The following is an 18,036-nucleotide window of genomic DNA, read 5'->3' as shown; positions in this document are numbered from 1 at the left end:
GATGGAGAAACCTTCGGGGTGCGTCTCGGGCCAGCTCTGAACCGAGATGACCGCAATGCACCGCCTGTCCCCTCCACCCCGAGGCCTGGAAGACCGACCGGCGGGGTCCAACAAGTGCCGGGCGGGCCCCGGCCTCAAGACATCCTCAGCCAGCTGCAACCAAACCAAATGTACAGCTCCAACCACCAGCCTCTTGGTCAGTGTCACAGCAGATTTGTGATTTTATTGTGTTTTAAGGAATTGCTCATCTTATTCTGTCCTGTTGCTCTTATGATGAATATAATACTTGGTGAATATAGAACAATTTTGTCCTGAAGTACATTGATGATGTATACAGAATTACAAAACTTGGAGGGAGATGAGTAGTGTACGATGTAGGCAACGAAGAACACATATTGAGCATTCCATTGTCAGTTTTTATATCTTTTTGAAAATATTTTGTTCATAGGAAGCTTATTGACGGTTATTGTTTAGTGACTTATACTGTTCACAATCATCACGCCATAGGAAGGTCTTTAATATAAAATTCCTGCTCAACACTAGTGCTGATTTTTTTCTGATGAAACATGATTTATATTGGTAAAAGATATTTTGAAACGGACTTCGTAGATCTAACGTGAATACCTTTCTACCCACCTCGTAGGTCCAGCTCAAGATAGTCGTACGATTTGGGAACGACTACGTCATCGCCTGTCACCACGCCTACTGAGATGCGCTGCCATATCGTCCGTTGCCTTGGTAACGCTGATGATCGTGGTACCTGTACTTCTGACGCACCTCAACTCCCAGCCTGGGAACCTTGACGCTGTGAGTTTTCTGATTTATTCTGAATGGTTGCTAATCGAATTTCTTCATTAATGTCGGGTATGTCACCCATAGTCAGCAAGCAGCCGTACAAACATAATAACACAAGTAAACTATACATACAGAATTTTTTATGATATGTTTATTCATATAATTAGCAATTTTACTGATTTACTTTAGATTGCTATGGCTCCGTTGTCTACTGATTTATCTAAAACAAATAAAAGAGAAAATACATAAAATATGCCTGTAGAAAATTGTTAGGTTAGTCGTCTGATTCCATTCACAATCTGCTTATAACGAAGGAGTAGAGGATGCCAACATTTTCTTTTACCTTAAGTTATGTTCGCCCAACATTATTCATGTACAGCCAACTACAAGCACAACCGGACCCAACACCACTGGCAGGACTGTCTGGCCAAATTCTACTGCGCTGATGAGGACTGACAAAGTGACCTCTGCTGACGTCACGAAGGTCAGTACTTGTCAGTGTTCCCATGGTTCGAGTAGCCTCATTCGCAGGCTTCAGCATGACTTGGCTTTTTATGGCTCATTATGTGCTGGTTTTGTATTGTAAATGTTTTTTTCTGGCTGCTACTGGTTTTCTAACAATCTCATAAATCTAATTCAAAATGAATTTTATAGATAATCAGATGTAGTGCCAGATAAAAAGAATGAGATTTTGGAATTCTGCTTAATTTGTTTATCATTTATTGTGCCAATAGAAGTATATTCACAGTTTGACACTTTATATAACTTTTATTTAAAAAAATTATGTAGATCAACCCGGACCATGGACTTGACCAACCACATGGCATCACGTCTGGAATTGAAACAACGACCATCATGGCTGTTTCCATGGAAACCAAAGGTTTGTGATAACATTTCTGAATGTAATCGTATATTTTCTATGAAATTTGTTGTATTGATAACATGCATACACACGTACGAAATTATTTTACACGCAAATAATATTAAAGAAAAGTACTTTGCTCGTTCAAAACATTTTCCATTGTATGGTATTTAAAAAAATGTATGTTTCGCTGTTTCTATTATTGGAGTTGTACACCAGGCTGATGGAAAGCAACACGGAGTGTCCTTCTAAGTCTTGTTGAGCAAAGATTCATATCTTTCCTCAGCAATTTGAAAACTTTTGTTTCAGATTCAGATTCAGTTTTATTTCTAATGACTTTGCATTTGTCATTTCATAAAAATATGCACATGAAGTGCGTCATCGTTTACGTACATTACAAAGGGGCTCATTTATTTCATCTTTAAACATCTGGGTGGCCCCTTCAACCATGAGCTGATTTCTAAGGGGGCCCAGAGGAGGTCATGATTTTTAGAATTCACTTATTAAAACATTGACATTCTTAACTAAAAATGTTCTTTATTCACTACTACAGGAACATATGACGTAGGCAGCAGCACACACGTCATCACCGTTTGCGGCGATGAGCCAGCAGTTGGCAACCTGCGCTCGGCACGTGGAGTCGCAGTTTCGCCTGACAACAAGATACTGGTGGCCGATGACGCCCAAGCAAAGTTACAGGTGTACAGCATTAAGGGAGTTCCCTTGTGCCAGTTCCCGCCAGATGCATCCGGGCTAGGGCACCCATCTATGTCTAAGGTATGTCGGAGTAGGATTTGATTATTGAATATTGACATTTTGAATATTTGTTTGAATATTGAATCTTTGTTAAGTTTGAATATTGAATGTTTGTAAACAACCACCTTTTAATCACCTTCTGTACATGGCTGGTGCTGCAAAGGTTGTGAATTTTTATGAATAAACCAATCTCTCTCTTTCTTTCTCTCCCTCTCTCTCTTTCTCTCTCTCCATCAAAGACGCCATCTGATGTGTCCATCGACAGGGATGGCCATCTGCGGGTCTTGATGAGTGGGTATCCTGCCAGCCCTGACTCCGTGGTACAGTTCAGCAGAGCTGGCCATCTCAAAGCCAACTTTGACCTACCAGAGAACGTGCCCCGGCTGATGCATCGCGGAATGGCCCTGGATTCGCGCAACAACCACATTTTCATCACATGGGCCGGCCACTACAGGGGCGGGGTGCAAGCCTTTAACCCCGAGGGGAAACTCCTATGGGGTGTCGGCCCGACGGAGCGGATGGTAAGGCCGATATACGCCGCCGTCGACGGAAAAGGGAACATCTTCGTGTCGGACTCTCGCACTAGCTTCGTCTACATGTTCGACGAGACCGGACAGTTCGTGTTGAAGTTTGGAGGACCGGGACGGAGTGATGACCTCCTGAATCGTCCACAGGGCATCTGTGTGGACGGATCCGGTTACATCTTAGTGGTGGACTCAAAAAACCGGCGCGTAGTAAAGTACACAAGCCGGGGCACGTATGTCCGCAACATAGCTCTCTCTGCAGAATACCCGAGAGGAGTTGCTGTGGGGACGGGGGGACAGTTGGTAGTGACCAGTGCGCATGCGGTTACTGTCTTCCCCAGTTACTAGTAATACTGTGGGAAGGGATAACTGTAGCACTCAGCTGGTTTCCTCTTTTGTAATCTCCAAGAAGATGTTACCTCTTCCCTCCTGACCTCAATGAAAAGCGGCCTGCGTGCTGATGTGAGCTTCTCATGAATAAACAAAGGTTCAAAGAAACAAAAACAAACAAAATGTTAGGATCCAACTCATTCCCAGTGATTTACGTCTGTATTTGCACATTTGGTACTCTTTTCTAGAATTGCAGTTTTCTTAGATGGGATGAGCCGTTTAAAAAGTCCAATACTAGAAAATGGTACTAAAGGCTGCAAAAACAAGAATGAGTTGGATCCTTACATCTGCTTGGAAATTAGCCATGTGTACATCCGTAACATAGAAATATGTCTGTTTTAAGTACTCACCAGGACCTATATAAAAATTGCCTGTAAGTACAAGGAACAAAGCAAAACCCGTCAGAGCAACTGTTACCAGCTTAACTATTCTAGGACAAGAAAAGTGTTAGGAAAAAAATGCCATACTTCACTGCCAGCTTTATGTCCTTTATGTAAAAGGGTTCTTACATCCTTGTCATTTGTACTGTTTAAATTTAGGGATATGTATTTGTATAGAAAATGTATATATATGATGCTTCTATTAAGTAGAAAATGTTATCACTGATAAAAACATAATGAGTTAATTGTTAAACCCTTCCATCAAAAGCACAATACTAACGCATTCATGTATTTTGAGACTGTCTAACTTCAATTGCTTGTAGAGTAGGAGCTTTATGTTCATTTACAATTACATGTCAACATATGCAAATCAATATATGACATTATACATTGTACATTAAAAATTTCTGCATAATTGTACATTATAAAGGAATATCAAATTCTAGACATACTATACCTTTATTTGAGTACTAGTTTATGTAAAAACCACAAACATCTTAAACACATAGATGAATCCATTTGTACAACTAATTCTGCATGAAATGTAGAAAGTGAATCTTGACTTTGTTTATATTTGGACCAAGTAAAAAGAATCCAGTAATATTATATGTTTGTATACATTACGAATCGTTTTGGCTGTTGAGAAAGTATTATACAGATGTTGTCACTTAGCCAGTGCACCTGATTGTTCGTGTGTCAATCAAGTTTGTAAACAGTTCTAATTGTGTCAGTATCAGTTATCAAGATCACGATATGTGACAATGTTGAAGTTCATACCATTGTGTAACTTTTCTTCTTGCTATTGGTAGAAACTTTGTTTCTTTGACGAAAGAATTCCTGGTATACACTAAGTGTCAAGTCTACATGGCCATATCAATTGAGACTATCAAAATAGACTTCTTTCAGATCCAAATGGTTTCTTTTTGTCTTATCTTCATACTTCAGATTCTTTCAACACCTTAACGCTATAAAGAAAACCTTCCTGGCTAAGGTATAGTTATCATACCGTGCAATATATATCCCCAGCAAGTATGACTTCTAGAGTATACATACAGTACAGGTCATGTCACAAAATAGACTTGTTAAACATCTCTGCATATTTCAGTGTTAACCAACTATTAAAGTGGTCAGGCCGTAGATCATGCTGCATTTGACTCCTCCAGGACCACTTCCTTTAGTAAACATGCGTGCCGTCTCGAATACCAACTCTAAACCGGATTCCCTGGCGATCTCCATGGCGTTTTCGTTTGTGTGGGGAACCTCGATGTAGAAAGGAATTCCCAAAGGTACAGTGGAAACCAGAGCCGTATACAGCTGCGAGCCAACCGCTGCAGACTCAGCAAAAATGGGGCCGATTTTCCGGGAAAAGTTGACATCGTTGTAGCTTTCGACGCACAGACGGATGCACCCGTAGCCGACAATCTTGGTCTGCTTGCTGCACTCGTCGTCTTCACTGGCCGTAGTGGTTGTCACAGCGGCGAGGGCGACCATGCCAGGCTGCGAGATCCAACTCTTCAGAAACGCTGGTCGCGGCGTGCCAAACACAGACGTATCAAATACACAGAGATGCTCGAAGTCCACCTCTTTAGCAGAAACAAGATCCACCGGGTTGTCTTCTCGTTCGACGCCTTTGAAACTGTCGGTGCCAACCCCTCGAAATCGACTGTTTTTCCATGCAGACTGGACTCCAATGATCCTCTTGTAAGTATCTTGCAAATGGGGCTGACTATCTATTCCGATGTTTCTGTTAGACATGCCTGGTGCTTCCAAAGTGGCCTCGAGAATTCTCCTCGCATAGCCCTTACCACGGAATGCAGGCTTGATGACCAAATGTCCCCCAAAGGCGAAGTTTTCCCCGTATTTAACCCACGAGATTCCTCCTATGGGCACACCATCTACTTCAGCCAAGTAGAAACCTGTAGGATCCTGTCGGTAGAAGCTCTCTGCGTCATATACGCCAGGTAGACCCCTTGCGGCCGCTACCCATTCCAGCAAAAGTGACACTTCCGATACGGACGTCACTTGGCGGACACGGAAACTGGCAGGGTTGCCGCCCATTGCTGAATTTGTGGCTTTAGCCATACGGGCGATGAAGGAACGAAACACTTGGGCTGCCATCTCGACTCGTGACTGGAAGGTCTCGACATAAGCAAGTAAGCAAGGTGTTTGTCGACCTTGAAAAAATTACAGGAAACCATGAGATAGCAAACATGCGACCTGTGGTCTTCACAAGTATTGCAACGTAGGATGCCTGGATATCATACGCATGTTGGCCTCTTGCGTACCTTTCCCAACAACCCCTTAGTAACAGACAATAAATTCTAACTTCTGTTTAGCATGTAATTACACGAAACCATGAAGTAACAAACAAGCAACATGCTGGCTTCGCAAGTTTTGCACAGGTCCTCACAAAGTGTCCCCGAAAGTCATATGTATGTTATCTTGGCCAACGACCCCTTCAAAATAGACAAAAAAACGTCTATAAACTTCTGTCTAACATGCGTACATGTACGTGCACATTCATAGGACACAATGAAGCTTTTGCCACATCCGATCGAAGCCAACTGGGTACCTGTAGGTATGTTCTATGTATACATCAGCCAACCTTAAGCTTTGTCTAACTTAATCAGCTCGTCAATGGAGATTCCAGGGACAAATTCCTCTAAGGGTAATGCCATGATATGGTTATAAAGGCTTCATTTCCTTGATTAAGAATGAACACTCACCTAATACTCAGTGGCGTCTGTCAGGTAATAACCTCAGTATAATCAGTAATTACCTCAGTAATACAAACGTCAAGAGTGTACCATTGCATCTCTAGGGGTGCTGGGCACAATGGCGATGAAAAATCTGAACAAATGCAATGTCTCTGTAAATTTGCCTTGTAACAGTTTCAATTAGACTGCAATATTTTGCCAAAATGTTGTGTCCGTGGTATTTTCCTTATGTTTTTATGTATGATTTTGCTGACATTTCGTCTGCCGACAACCTTAAGACCTATATTAGGACCCAAATTTATGTAGCGTTATTAAACAACGTCCTGGGTCATACTGGAACAGCAGGTTTGGCTAAATACAGAGCGTAAAATTCAGAAAGGGGTCACTCAAGGACAATTCAATTCAGAAAGGGGTGGCTTAAGGACGACCGGAAGACATACTGATATGACACTGGTTACTAGAGATGATGGTGTTATTCAAACGCCATGTGACGGCGTCATGCTTATTTTTTATCCAATGAGTAGAAAGGGTCTTTCTTTTATCACTCAGGTCTCTCAAAAAAAGTTACTGAAAGTACTAAAGAAATTAGATACTTTGCGAAAAATATATATACATGATTCAAACACAAGGAATTGAAAACCATTATTGTTATCTTTATTATCACTACTGTAACGCTTGTCATGTGAAACGAGTTTGAGAATACATGTCCAAAAGTCGTATATTTTGTTAAACATTTAGTTCATGTTTGTGACCTTTTGGCACGTAGGATAAAGGCTTGGTCACATTCGCCGTACGGTCGTCGCACGATTGCAAGCGGGAGGTTCTTTGGGTCGTCATGCATATATCGTATAAAATTCAGCCTTTTTAAAAGCGTAATGTTACAATTATCATGTTCATCATCCTGCCAATTCTGCCAGAGCGTCATGCGAGGACGTTTGTCCTCCGTTGACCCCAATTGTTGAACCTGTCAAAACACGCCCTGCAAGAACATAACTCAAGTTGAGTTGAGTTGCTGAAGACTTCAGCGTTATGCCCACAGATGTAATATCCAAGCAGATGTAAGGATCCGGTTCATTCACAGTGTTTGAAAAACTGTTTTTGCAACATTTGGCACTCTTTTCTAGTACTGCAGTTCTGTTGGGAGGGGATAAGCCGTTTAAAAAGTGGAATACTAGAAAATAGTCCTAAAGGTTGCTAAACAGGCGTGTGGTCGTGTGGCGTAACGGCAGAACCGGCAAGAGGTCCCGAGTTCGAATCTCCCTGACGCCACCGATGTTGTGCCCATGGGAAAGGCACTTAACACGACTTTCTTCACTTCGCCCAGGTGTATAAAAATAAAAATGGGTATGTTGTTATCTGTACGTGGCACTGTTATGAAAACTTGAGTGCAGTGCCACGTCGTCCTTGTCTGTCAAAAATTGGAGTAAAAAAAACAAACAGGCGTAAAACAGTTGAATGAGTAGGATCCTTACATCTGCTCGGAAATTAGTCATGTGTACACCAGTAACATACGTACATGTACATGTCTCTTTTTACCACCAGGATTAATTGAAAAATTGCCTGTAAGTACAATAAACAAAGCAAAACCCATAAGAGTAACTGTTCCCAGTTTAACTATTCTACTGCAAGAAAACTGTTAGGCAAGAAATTCCATACTTCATGGTAGCTTTCTGTGGAAGGAATTTTACATCCTTGTCATTTGTACTGTTTGAATTTAGGGAAATGTATATATATTATGCTTTTCTTTATATTTCTTAAGCAGAAAATTCTATCACTGATCAAAAAACTAATGAGTTAAAAACCTTCCATCTAAAGCACAATACTAACGCATACAGTGCACTTCAATGCACATACAAAAATATTCTATATGACTGTTTGTCATTTATGATTATAGTCATTTCATTGCAATGAAGCATTGATGATCATGGCTTATATATCATATGAATTCTGCCATATATGTATATATATATGATTTATGAATCCTCGGTACCATACAAACAACAACAGCAACAACAAAACAAAAACAAATAGCATAGAAGACCAGCAAAGCGACATGTATTTTCTGAAATGTCTTACTTCAATTGCTTGTGGAGTAGGAGTGTGTTAAATCATATGTCAGCATAAGACATGATATTATATATTGAGTAATTTCTACATGATTGTACATGTGTATCTATCTGCTAAAATATGTACTTATAAAGTTATATCAAATTCTAGACATACTATATATTTATTTGAGTTGATGTAAAAATCACCAAAATCTTGAAAACATAGATGGTTCCATTTGTACCACTATCTCTGAATGAAATGTAGAAAGAGATTTTTGAGTTTTTGGTGTATATTTAAACTACGTGTATGTATAGATATATCCAGCGGTATTGTATGTTTGTATACATTAATATAAATTGTTTTGGTAATTAAGAAAGTATCATACAGATGTTGCCACTTAGCCCGTGCACCTGATTGTTCGTGCGTCAATAAAGTAAAGTTTGTAAACAGTTTTCATTGTGTCAGTATCAGCTACCAGGATCATGATATGTAGCAATGTTGAAGTTCATACAATTGTGTAACATTGCTTCTTGCACTAGGTCGAAACTTTGTTTCTTTGACGAAAGAATGCCTGGTTTATATCAAGTGTCATGTCTACATGGCCATATCAATTAAGACTCTATATACTTCTTTCAGATCCAAAAGGTTTCTTTTTGTGTCTTATCTTCATACTTCAGATTCTTTCAACACCTTAACGCTATAAAAAAACATTCTTGGCTGAAGTTATCATACCGTACAATATATTCCCAGCAAGTATGACTTCTAGAGTATACATACGTTACATGGCATGTCACAGATCTAGAATTGACATAGTTTAGTTTTAACCAAGTTCTAAAGTGGTGTGGCCGTAGATCATGCTGCATTTGACTCCTCCGTCGCCTTTAGTGAACATACGTGCCGTCTCAAATACCAACTCTAAACTGGATTCCCTGGCAATCTCCATGGCGCTCTCGTTATTATGAGGAATGTCGATGTAGAAGGGAGTTCCCGATGGTACAGTGGAAACCAGAGCCGCAAACAGCTGCGAGCCAACCGCTGCAGACTCAGCGAAAATGGGGCCGATTTTCCGGGAAAAGTTGACATCGTTGTAGCTTTCGACGCACAGACGAATGCACCCGTAGCCGGTAATCCTGGTCTGCTTGCTGCACTCGTCGTCTTCACTGGCGGCCGCAGTGGTTGTCACAGCGGCGAAGGCGACCATGCCAGGCTGCGATATCCAACTCTTCAGAAAAGTTGGTCGTGGCGTGCCAAACACAAACGTATCAAATACACAAAGATGCTCGAAGTCCACCTCTTTAATAGGAACAAGAGCCGCCGGGTTGTCGTCTTGTTTCACGCCTTTGAAACTGTCGGTGCCAACCCCTCGAAATCTGCTGTTTTTCCATGCAAACTGGGCTCCAAGTATCCTGTTGTAAGTATCTTGCAAATGGGTCATGCCGTCTAATCCGATGTTCCTGTTAGACATGCCTGGTGCTTCCAAAATGGCCTCGATAATTCTCCTCGCATAGCCCTTACCACGGAATGAAGGCTTGGTGATCAAATAGCCCAAAAAGGCGAAGTGTTCTTCATATTTAACCAGCGAGGCTCCTCCTATGGGCACACCATCTACCTCAGCCAGGTAGAAACCTGTAGGATCCTGTCGGTAAGAGCTCTCTGCGTCGTAAACGCCCGGGTGCCATCCCTCGGCCGCTGCCCACTCCAGCATAAGGCACACTTCCGAAACGGACGTCACTTGGCGGACACGGAAAGTGGCAGAGGAGTCGCCTGTCTCTGATTCTGCGGCTTTAGATTGTAGTCCTTGAGACATGTTGAAGAGTAGGCTTCCGTCGACCTTGAAAATGTAATTGCAGGGAACCATGAAACAATAGACAAGCGACGTGTTGTCTTTAGAATGTATGGTACCCTCGTCGGTCTAAGAATCAGGTCAATGTTTAAAATTCCTCACATGGGGTTCTTATCAATCATGTGCATGTTAGCCTTCTAAATACCTTGGACCACAACCCCCAAAGAATAGACAAAAAAAGTTTAAATTCATTCTATCATGCATACATGTAAGAGCACATTCACATAACATAATACAGCCACACGAACGTACATATACACACAATGGAAGCTAGGCCAGTACTGTACCTACATTTGTATCCTTATCAGTCAACTTTTAGCTTTGACTAAGCTGATCAGTCCGTCATCGGAAATTCCAGGGACAAATTCCGCATAGGCTTATGCCATGATATAGCTATAAAGGCTTCGTTTCCTTGATTAAGAATCAACACTCACCTAATACTCAGTGGCGTCTGTCAGGTAACTACCTCAGTCTAAAGAATGCAAGCGTCAGGAGTGTACCATTGCAACTGTAGGGGTGCTGGCCAGAATGGAAATGAAAAATCTGAACAAATGCAATGTCTCTGTAGCATTGCCTTGCAACAGTTCGATTTAGACTGCAATATTTTACCAAAAGGTGTGTCCGTGGTATTTTGCATAATTTGGTATGTATGATTTTGCTGACATTTTTGTCCGTCAACAGACTTAAGACCTACATTAGGACCCAAACCTATGTAGCGTTAACAACGTCCTTGGGTCACACTGGAACAGCAGGTTGTCCTATACCTAGAGCATCAATCCCATAAATGGATTGCTCAAGGACAACCGGAATAGGGGAGATATGATACTGATATGAACACTGGTTACTAGAGATTATAACCTCATTTAAACGCCATTCAATCACAGCGTCATTCTTATTACGACGTCATTGTTTATTTTTCCCCCAATGAGCATGAAGTGCCGTTTTCACCACTCAGGCCCCCTAAAAGTTACTGACTGTGCAAATGAATGACATACCTAGCGTTGAATTCTACATTCCTGTCGTTTGTACTGTATAGATTTAGGGATATGTATATGTATATATATGATACTTTTCTTCATATTTCTGGAGCAGAAAATGTTATCAATGATAAGAAGCTAACGAGTTTATTGTTAAAAAAACTTCCATCAAAAGCAGAATGCTAGGTATACTCTCAATTCAAATGCAAAAATAAAGTTTGTCATTTCATTTTATTGCAATGAAGTATTGATGATCATGACTTAAACATCATTTGAATTCTGCCATATGGCCATGAAGCATCACTACCATACAAACAAGAGCTACAACAAAACAAGAACAAAGAGTATAGAAAACCAGCAAAGTGACATGTATTTTGTGAAATATCCTGCTTCAATTGCTAGTGGAATAGGAGCTTTATGTTAAAAGTCATGTCAGCATATGCAAATCAAGACATGACATTGTACATGCGTCATTTCTACATAGTTATACACTTGTGTATACCTGGTGAATATGTACTTTTAAAGTATATCAAATTCTAGACCTACCATATCTGAGTTGGTGTAAAAATAACAAAAATTTTAAACACTATAGATTAATCCATTTGTACCACTATCTCTGATTGAAATGTAGAAATTGATTTTTGAGTTTGTGTATTTTTGGACCATGTTAAAATATATCCAGCGGTATGTTTGTATATACATTGCGAATTCTTTTGATAATTGAGAAAGTATTATACAGACGTTGTCACTTAGCCAGTGCACCTGATTATTCGTGCGTCAAGAAAGTTTGTAAAGAGTTCTGATTGTGTCAGTATCAGTGATCAGGATCACGATATGTAACAATGTTTAAGTTCATACAATTGTGTAACTTTTCCTTCTTGCAATTGGTCTAAGTTTTGTTTCTTTTTTTCATGAAATGATGCTCAGTTGTTGTTAAGCGTAACCTCTCTGTGTGTGGAAGAATCAATTGATACTCTCAAATTTGACTTCTTTCAGGACCAAAATGTTTCTATTTGTCTTATTTTGATATTTCAGATTCTGTCAACACCTTACCACAACGGAAAACATAACTTTCCTGCCTAAGCTATAATCATAATACATGCATACCGTTCTAGAGTATACATACGTTACATGGCATGTCACAGAATTGACATATTTTAGTTTTAACCAAGTTCTAAAGTGGTGAGTCCGTAGATCATGCTGCATTTGACTCCTCCACTGCCTTTAGTAAACATGCGTGCCGTCTCGAATACCAACTCTAAACCGGTTTCCCTGGCAATTTCCATGGCGTTTTCGTTTGGTTGAGGAATGTCGATATAGAAAGGAATTCCCGATGGTACAGAGGATACCAGAGCCTTGAACAGCTGCGAGCCTACCGCTGCAGACTCAGCAAAAATGGGACCGATTTTCCGGGAAAAGTTGACATCGTTGTAGCTTTCGACGCACAGACGGACGCACCCGTAGCCGGTAGTCCTGGTTTGCTTGCTGCACTCGTTGTCTTCACCAGCCTCAGGGGTTGTCACAGCGGCGAGGGCGACCATGCCAGGCTGCGAGATCCAATTCTTAAGGAAAGTTGGTCGTGGCGTGCCAAACACAGACGTATCAAATACACAGAGATGCTCGAAGTCCACCTCTTTAGCAGAAACAAGAGCCGCCGGGTTGTCGTCTCTTTCGACGCCTTTGAAGCTGTCGGTGCCAACCCCTCGAAATCGGCTGTTTTTCCATGCAAACTGGGCTCCAAGTATCCTGCTGTAAGTATCTTTCAAATGGGTCATGCCGTCTAATCCGATGTTCCTATTAGACATGCCTGGTGCTTCCAAAATGGCCTCGATAATTCTCCTCGCATATCCCTTACCACGGAATGAAGGCTTGGTGATCAAATAGCCCAAAAAGGCGAAGTGTTCTTCATATTTAACCAGCGAGGCTCCTCCTATGGGCACACCATCTACCTCAGCCAGGTAGAAACCTGTAGGATCCTGTCGGTAAGAGCTCTCTGCGTCGTAAACGCCCGGGTGCCATTCCTCGGCCGCTGCCCACTCCAGCATAAGGCACACTTCCGAAACGGACGTCACTTGGCGGACGCGGAAACTGACAGGGTTGCCACCGATCTCCGACTCTGTAGCTCTCGAATCTTTAGATTGTAGTCCTTGAGACATGTTGAAGAGTAAGTGTTTGTCGACCTTGAAAATATAATTACATGAAACCATGAGATAACAAACATGCAACCTGTTGGCTTCGCAAACTGTATTGCAAAATTCCTCACAAAATGTCCCCGAAAGTGATATGTATGTTACCTTGGTCAACGACCCCTTCAGAACAGAAGAAAAACGTCTATAAACCTCTGTCTAACATGCATACGTGTACGTTCACATTCATAGGACACAATGAAGATTTTGCCACATCCAATCGAAGCCAGCAGTATACGTGTAGGTATGTACTAAACCAACATCAGCAGCCGACCTCAAGCTTTGACTAATTATAAGCTAATCAGTCCGTCATTGGAGATTTCAGGGACAAATTCTTCAAAGGTTAATGTCATTATATTAGCATAAAGGCTTCGTTTCCTTCATTATTGATAATCAACACTCACCCAATACTCAGTGGTGTTTGACTGCCTCAGTCTAAGGATACAAAGGTCAAGAGTCAAGAGTGTACCATTGCAACTGTAGGGGTGCTGGCCAAAATGGGAATTCAAAAAAAGATCCGAACAAATACAATGCCTCTGTATCGTTGGTACACTCTTGACGTTTACATTCTTTAGACCGAGGTAATCAGCTGACAGACACTACTGACTATTGGGTGAGTGTTGATTCTTACAAATCATGGAGACGAAGCCGTTATGGAAATACACTCACCCAATACTCATTGGCGTCTGTCAGCTGACGACCTCAGTCTAAAGGGCGGAAATTCTAGGGACAAATCCCGCATAGGCTCCGTGGTGCTTTCCTTCTTTGTAATGTACAGTTTTGCTGATAATTGAAGTCAGGTACCCATTTACACCTGGGTGGAGTGAGGAAATTCCTGTAAAGTGCCTTTCCCAGGGGCACATGATCGGTGACATGACAGGATTCGAACCCGGGACCACTGGGGAATGGTGTGGGGAAAGTTTGAATATTTGTATGTATCTGTCCGGGCGTTAAGTGTTTGACATTTGAGAGTATGGCTTCCCCGGGTGCGTACACATCGGTTCAGTCTATTCCTTATCATCAAAGGTCAATTATCACAGGTCAGTTGCAACGCCAACAACAATAAGAGCTGTAATTTCAAGGGGCGTGCGCATGTTTCTTGTCGTTGGGCAGTGCAGAGACAAAACCCTCACAAACACTACTTCATACATTACTGTCTCGCAGAGAACGTCCACGATTCTTGTTTTCCTTGCGTAGATTGAACGCTTTACATCGACTTTTCTAAGTAACAGCCTATAATATGTTTGATGATGGCCGCCCAATACTTTAAGATTGAGAAATAAGTGAACTTTTCTGCCACCTGTATGCCCGACATTATCAACTACGTAGCGCCTGCTCTTTCATGGCGTTTCGCTAGGAAACTGTGACAGGGGTCCATATGGCCACCCATGCGAACAAATGGCACCAAGAGGGCAAACAGAACACGTGCACACGTGTAAATATGTACGAGTTACCGCCTTAGACCATCCCTACCCTGAAGCTATGTAACCCCTGGATTGCATACCTGAACGTATGTAAAGCCGGGGACGCGTCGGTTTCTGACATTTTCACGTTGGGATCAGTCGACGATAGACGTACACGGAGTCGGTGCGCTTCGGGGATCCCACCATGAAAGCTCTGGGCCTTCTGATCGTGCTGGCGCGATGTTTCTGCAGCTGTGACGCTCAATTCCCGCGGGTGTGCACCAGGGATGACTTGCTGGCTAGTAAGGAGTGCTGCCCGATCCCGGATGGTTTCCCCGAGCCGTGTGGCGGACCCGGGCGGGGTCACTGCGCCGACACTCCCGACCTCAACGTGGAGGACCCCGCCTGGAAGAACATTAATGCCTACAAGGTTGACGACAGGCGTCACTGGCCGACAGTGTTCTTCAACAGAACCTGCGAGTGTGAGGGCAACTTCAGCGGGTACGACTGCAGTAAGTGCAAATGGGGATATCGCGGGGAGAACTGCGACACGAAGCAGGAGCCCGCTGAGCGCAAAAACATCAAGGGTCTAGGCCTCAAGAAGATAAAGCAGTTCCGGGACTACTTTGACAAAGCGAAGAACACTAACAGCGACTACGTCTACGCTATGGAGTTCAAAGATAACATCAGGGGAAGCGAAGACTTCGGCAACGTCTCAGTTTACGACCTCTTCGTGGCGGCACATTACTACGCCAGCCGTGCAACCATGCCGCCCTCCATTACAGGTATGTAACGTTATAATGATTGATTTGTTTCATTATTTCCACCATACAAACTGGCCAGATTCGCACTGCAACTATTGATCAAATTGATCAGGTGCTCAGGTGTCAACATCCTATCAATTATTAAAGATCATTCACCATATTTTGATAGACGAAAACTCACAATTATTCTACATAAACTACAAAATAACACCGCTCGTATTTCAACTAAAAGGCCACACTGATTTGATTTTTTGGATGACATCCGCACTCCTACCGATTTCTACCGTTTTTTACCAAAAAAAAGCAGAGGAAATAGTGCTGTCCATGGAACTACAGGCAAGGATTTTCTATAATAACGAGGTTGAATCTAGCCTGGGTGCCAACCTAGTTAGTATATCAGGGCTCCTATACGCCCCTAACCCTCAGGCTAGGTGGAATCATCATCGACTATGTCACCCATGTTGGGCAGCGCTGGGTTGATTTCAATCAACGGTAGTTGGCGTTTATTCGTTGCGTTTTTCAGTTAGAGTCAAGTGACACCAATCTGGCAAAAGGGTAGACCATAGTTCCTTTCTGTTACATGGCGATATTATAGATTACATTGTCACTTGCCACTAGCATATGCTATCAATGCCCCGGTGTATAAAAGCAACCAATATAAGAACACAACGAATAACAGTCGACGTCAGCTAACGATAAAGCTAACGATTCTTTGGAATAATTTTTTGCACTCACATCATTGATCATATCAATTTGAGGTGTCCAGAGATAAAGTCAGTGTAGTCTTAGCCTTGTATCCAAACCTATCATGTCATAGCTACGAGAGAGGACAATATAGACTCGGCAGCTGTGATATGTCTGGACACCAGGCTAGCGGGGCCTAACTAAGAACAACTTAACATTACATTTAACGGGTATGATTTCATTCGTCATTCAAGTACAAATTGAATTTCTCCAACTTTAATATCAAATCCAACAGGCATCTGTGACGATGGGAAGGATTGTTACCTGGACTTCGCGCACGAAGGTGTCAGCTTCCCCACCTGGCACCGTGCGTTCCTTCTGGAGTTTGAGCGGGCTATACAGGAGGCGAACAACGACCCTGACTGGACCTTACCGTACTGGGACTGGGGCGCGGCGAAGGATAACCAGTGCGACATCTGTACCAACGAGTACGTCGGCCGCAACGACGAGAACCGCAAACTGGACGAGGACTTTGTCTTCGGGAAATGGAAGATTATCTGTGCTATAGCTACAAAATTACCGTGGGAAAAAGCCACAGCCAGGAACCACACCAAGCCGTGCAATGTGACCAGACACATGGGAACGTTGAGGAGGAGCCCCGGGACGCAGGACCCGAACAACCTTGGGGAGTCGATGAGTCACCTGCCCCTACCGACTGAGGTGGACTTCGCCCTGCGTTTTTCCGAGTACGACACGCCTCCTTACACCAGGAAATCGAACTGCAGCTTCCGGAACCTACTGGAGGGGTACGCCGACACCGAAACTGGCATGACCCGGGATACCGAGTGAGTAGATTCATTCATACTTTTTGTCAACCTTAGTTTTGTGCCTCACGTTGTCGCTAAGCCGTAAAAGTGCAGCATGATGGAGATGATAAGTCAACCATTCAAATGCATGAGGTTTACTTTTTGTCAATTCAAACTAAGGAGATGAATAAATGTCAATACGGGGCGTCGTAATTCGTGCTTTAAGTAGAACTGGCAACTTGTAGATATGGTAACAGTACGCGCCGTAGCGGCATTTTAACTAAGAAGGACTCGGTGAATGAAATGGTCAGTATAAAATGTCGTTATTTGGGAGTGAAGTAGATCGACGGCCCTAATGGGCGTGTCTGTCTCAAGGCTGCGTCCGGCCCTGCTGTAATTCTTCTCATTTTACTCTTTCTTCGTTTACTTCTTCTTTCACATTAACTAACTACTAATCTTAAAAAGACATGAAGAAGGCAAAAGATTCCTTTTGCTTCCAAATATTATTGGTCATGATTAAGTAGGTTTGTCTCGTCCATGTCTAACTGCCACGTCCTGAGGGCAAATCTAACTTCGTAGTCTCTGTCGTCGCGTGATCTCAAATGTGCATTTCATTGGAAATAATAGGCAAAATTAGAGGTCTGCTACCTCATGCATTCGGCAAATGGCGTTAATCTTTACAGTTGATGTAGTTCAAAGGTTTCTAATTGGTATTAAAAACAAACAGGTATTAATTTACAAAGTTATTCAGTTAATTATCTTCTCTACCCAAGTGACACAAGTTCTTGAAGGCGGATGTGGCATTGTTTCTATCACCTGTACAGCTGACGTCCTGTTTTGCTTGATTTATGGCTAATAATGGCACCTCAGGCTCCTTAACAGGCTCCGTGAGTCGTTTTA

At 42.3% G+C, this 18,036-nt stretch overlaps 4 protein-coding genes across 7 annotated transcripts; 1 reads left to right on the top strand and 3 right to left on the bottom strand.

The window, feature by feature from the left end:
• Window positions 1–4,814: 4,814 nt before the first annotated feature.
• Window positions 4,815–5,825, bottom strand: LOC136445796 (holothin acyltransferase-like). Its single transcript, XM_066443936.1, has one exon. The coding sequence runs from the start codon at window positions 5,823–5,825 to the stop codon at window positions 4,815–4,817; it is 1,011 nt and encodes a 336-aa protein (XP_066300033.1).
• Window positions 5,826–9,293: 3,468 nt separating this feature from the next.
• LOC136445795 (holothin acyltransferase-like) lies at window positions 9,294–10,280 on the bottom strand. The gene has a single exon (XM_066443935.1). The coding sequence runs from the start codon at window positions 10,278–10,280 to the stop codon at window positions 9,294–9,296; it is 987 nt and encodes a 328-aa protein (XP_066300032.1).
• Window positions 10,281–11,505: 1,225 nt separating this feature from the next.
• On the bottom strand, window positions 11,506–16,759 carry LOC136446369 (holothin acyltransferase-like). 4 transcript variants are annotated; one of them, XM_066444714.1, is made up of 2 exons: window positions 16,655–16,759; window positions 11,506–13,473 (listed from the first exon to the last, which is right to left on the bottom strand). In XM_066444714.1, exon 2 carries the CDS (start codon window positions 13,447–13,449, stop codon window positions 12,457–12,459), a length of 993 nt encoding a protein of 330 aa, XP_066300811.1. In that variant the 5' UTR covers window positions 13,450–13,473; window positions 16,655–16,759; the 3' UTR covers window positions 11,506–12,456. The 4 variants fall into 4 exon arrangements, with proteins under 4 accessions (XP_066300811.1, XP_066300810.1, XP_066300809.1 ...); XM_066444713.1 differs by lacking the exon at window positions 16,655–16,759 and adding an exon at window positions 14,984–15,075; XM_066444712.1 differs by lacking the exon at window positions 16,655–16,759 and adding an exon at window positions 14,149–14,925.
• LOC136446368 (tyrosinase-like) lies at window positions 15,088–17,201 on the top strand. Its single transcript, XM_066444710.1, has 2 exons — window positions 15,088–15,667; window positions 16,626–17,201. Exons 1-2 carry the CDS (start codon window positions 15,088–15,090, stop codon window positions 17,177–17,179), a joined length of 1,134 nt encoding a protein of 377 aa, XP_066300807.1. The 3' UTR covers window positions 17,180–17,201.
• Window positions 17,202–18,036: the final 835 nt, after the last annotated feature.

Source organism: Branchiostoma lanceolatum, chromosome 12 (assembly GCF_035083965.1).
Source record: "Branchiostoma lanceolatum isolate klBraLanc5 chromosome 12, klBraLanc5.hap2, whole genome shotgun sequence".
Lineage (NCBI taxonomy): Eukaryota > Metazoa > Chordata > Leptocardii > Amphioxiformes > Branchiostomatidae > Branchiostoma > Branchiostoma lanceolatum.
This window is presented reverse-complemented; position numbering and strand designations above follow the sequence as displayed.

Excerpts from the sequence above, each read along its gene's own strand:
- LOC136446368 (XM_066444710.1), top strand. The coding sequence starts at position 15,088 with ATGAAAGCTCTGGGCCTTCTGATCGTGCTGGCGCGATGTTTCTGCAGC. Across the intron at positions 15,668-16,625 it reads CATGCCGCCCTCCATTACAG|GCATCTGTGACGATGGGAAG; the intron begins GTATGTAACGTT and ends CAAATCCAACAG.
- LOC136446369 (XM_066444714.1), bottom strand. The coding sequence starts at position 13,449 with ATGTCTCAAGGACTACAATCTAAAGATTCGAGAGCTACAGAGTCGGAG.
- LOC136445796 (XM_066443936.1), bottom strand. The coding sequence starts at position 5,825 with ATGGCAGCCCAAGTGTTTCGTTCCTTCATCGCCCGTATGGCTAAAGCC.
- LOC136445795 (XM_066443935.1), bottom strand. The coding sequence starts at position 10,280 with ATGTCTCAAGGACTACAATCTAAAGCCGCAGAATCAGAGACAGGCGAC.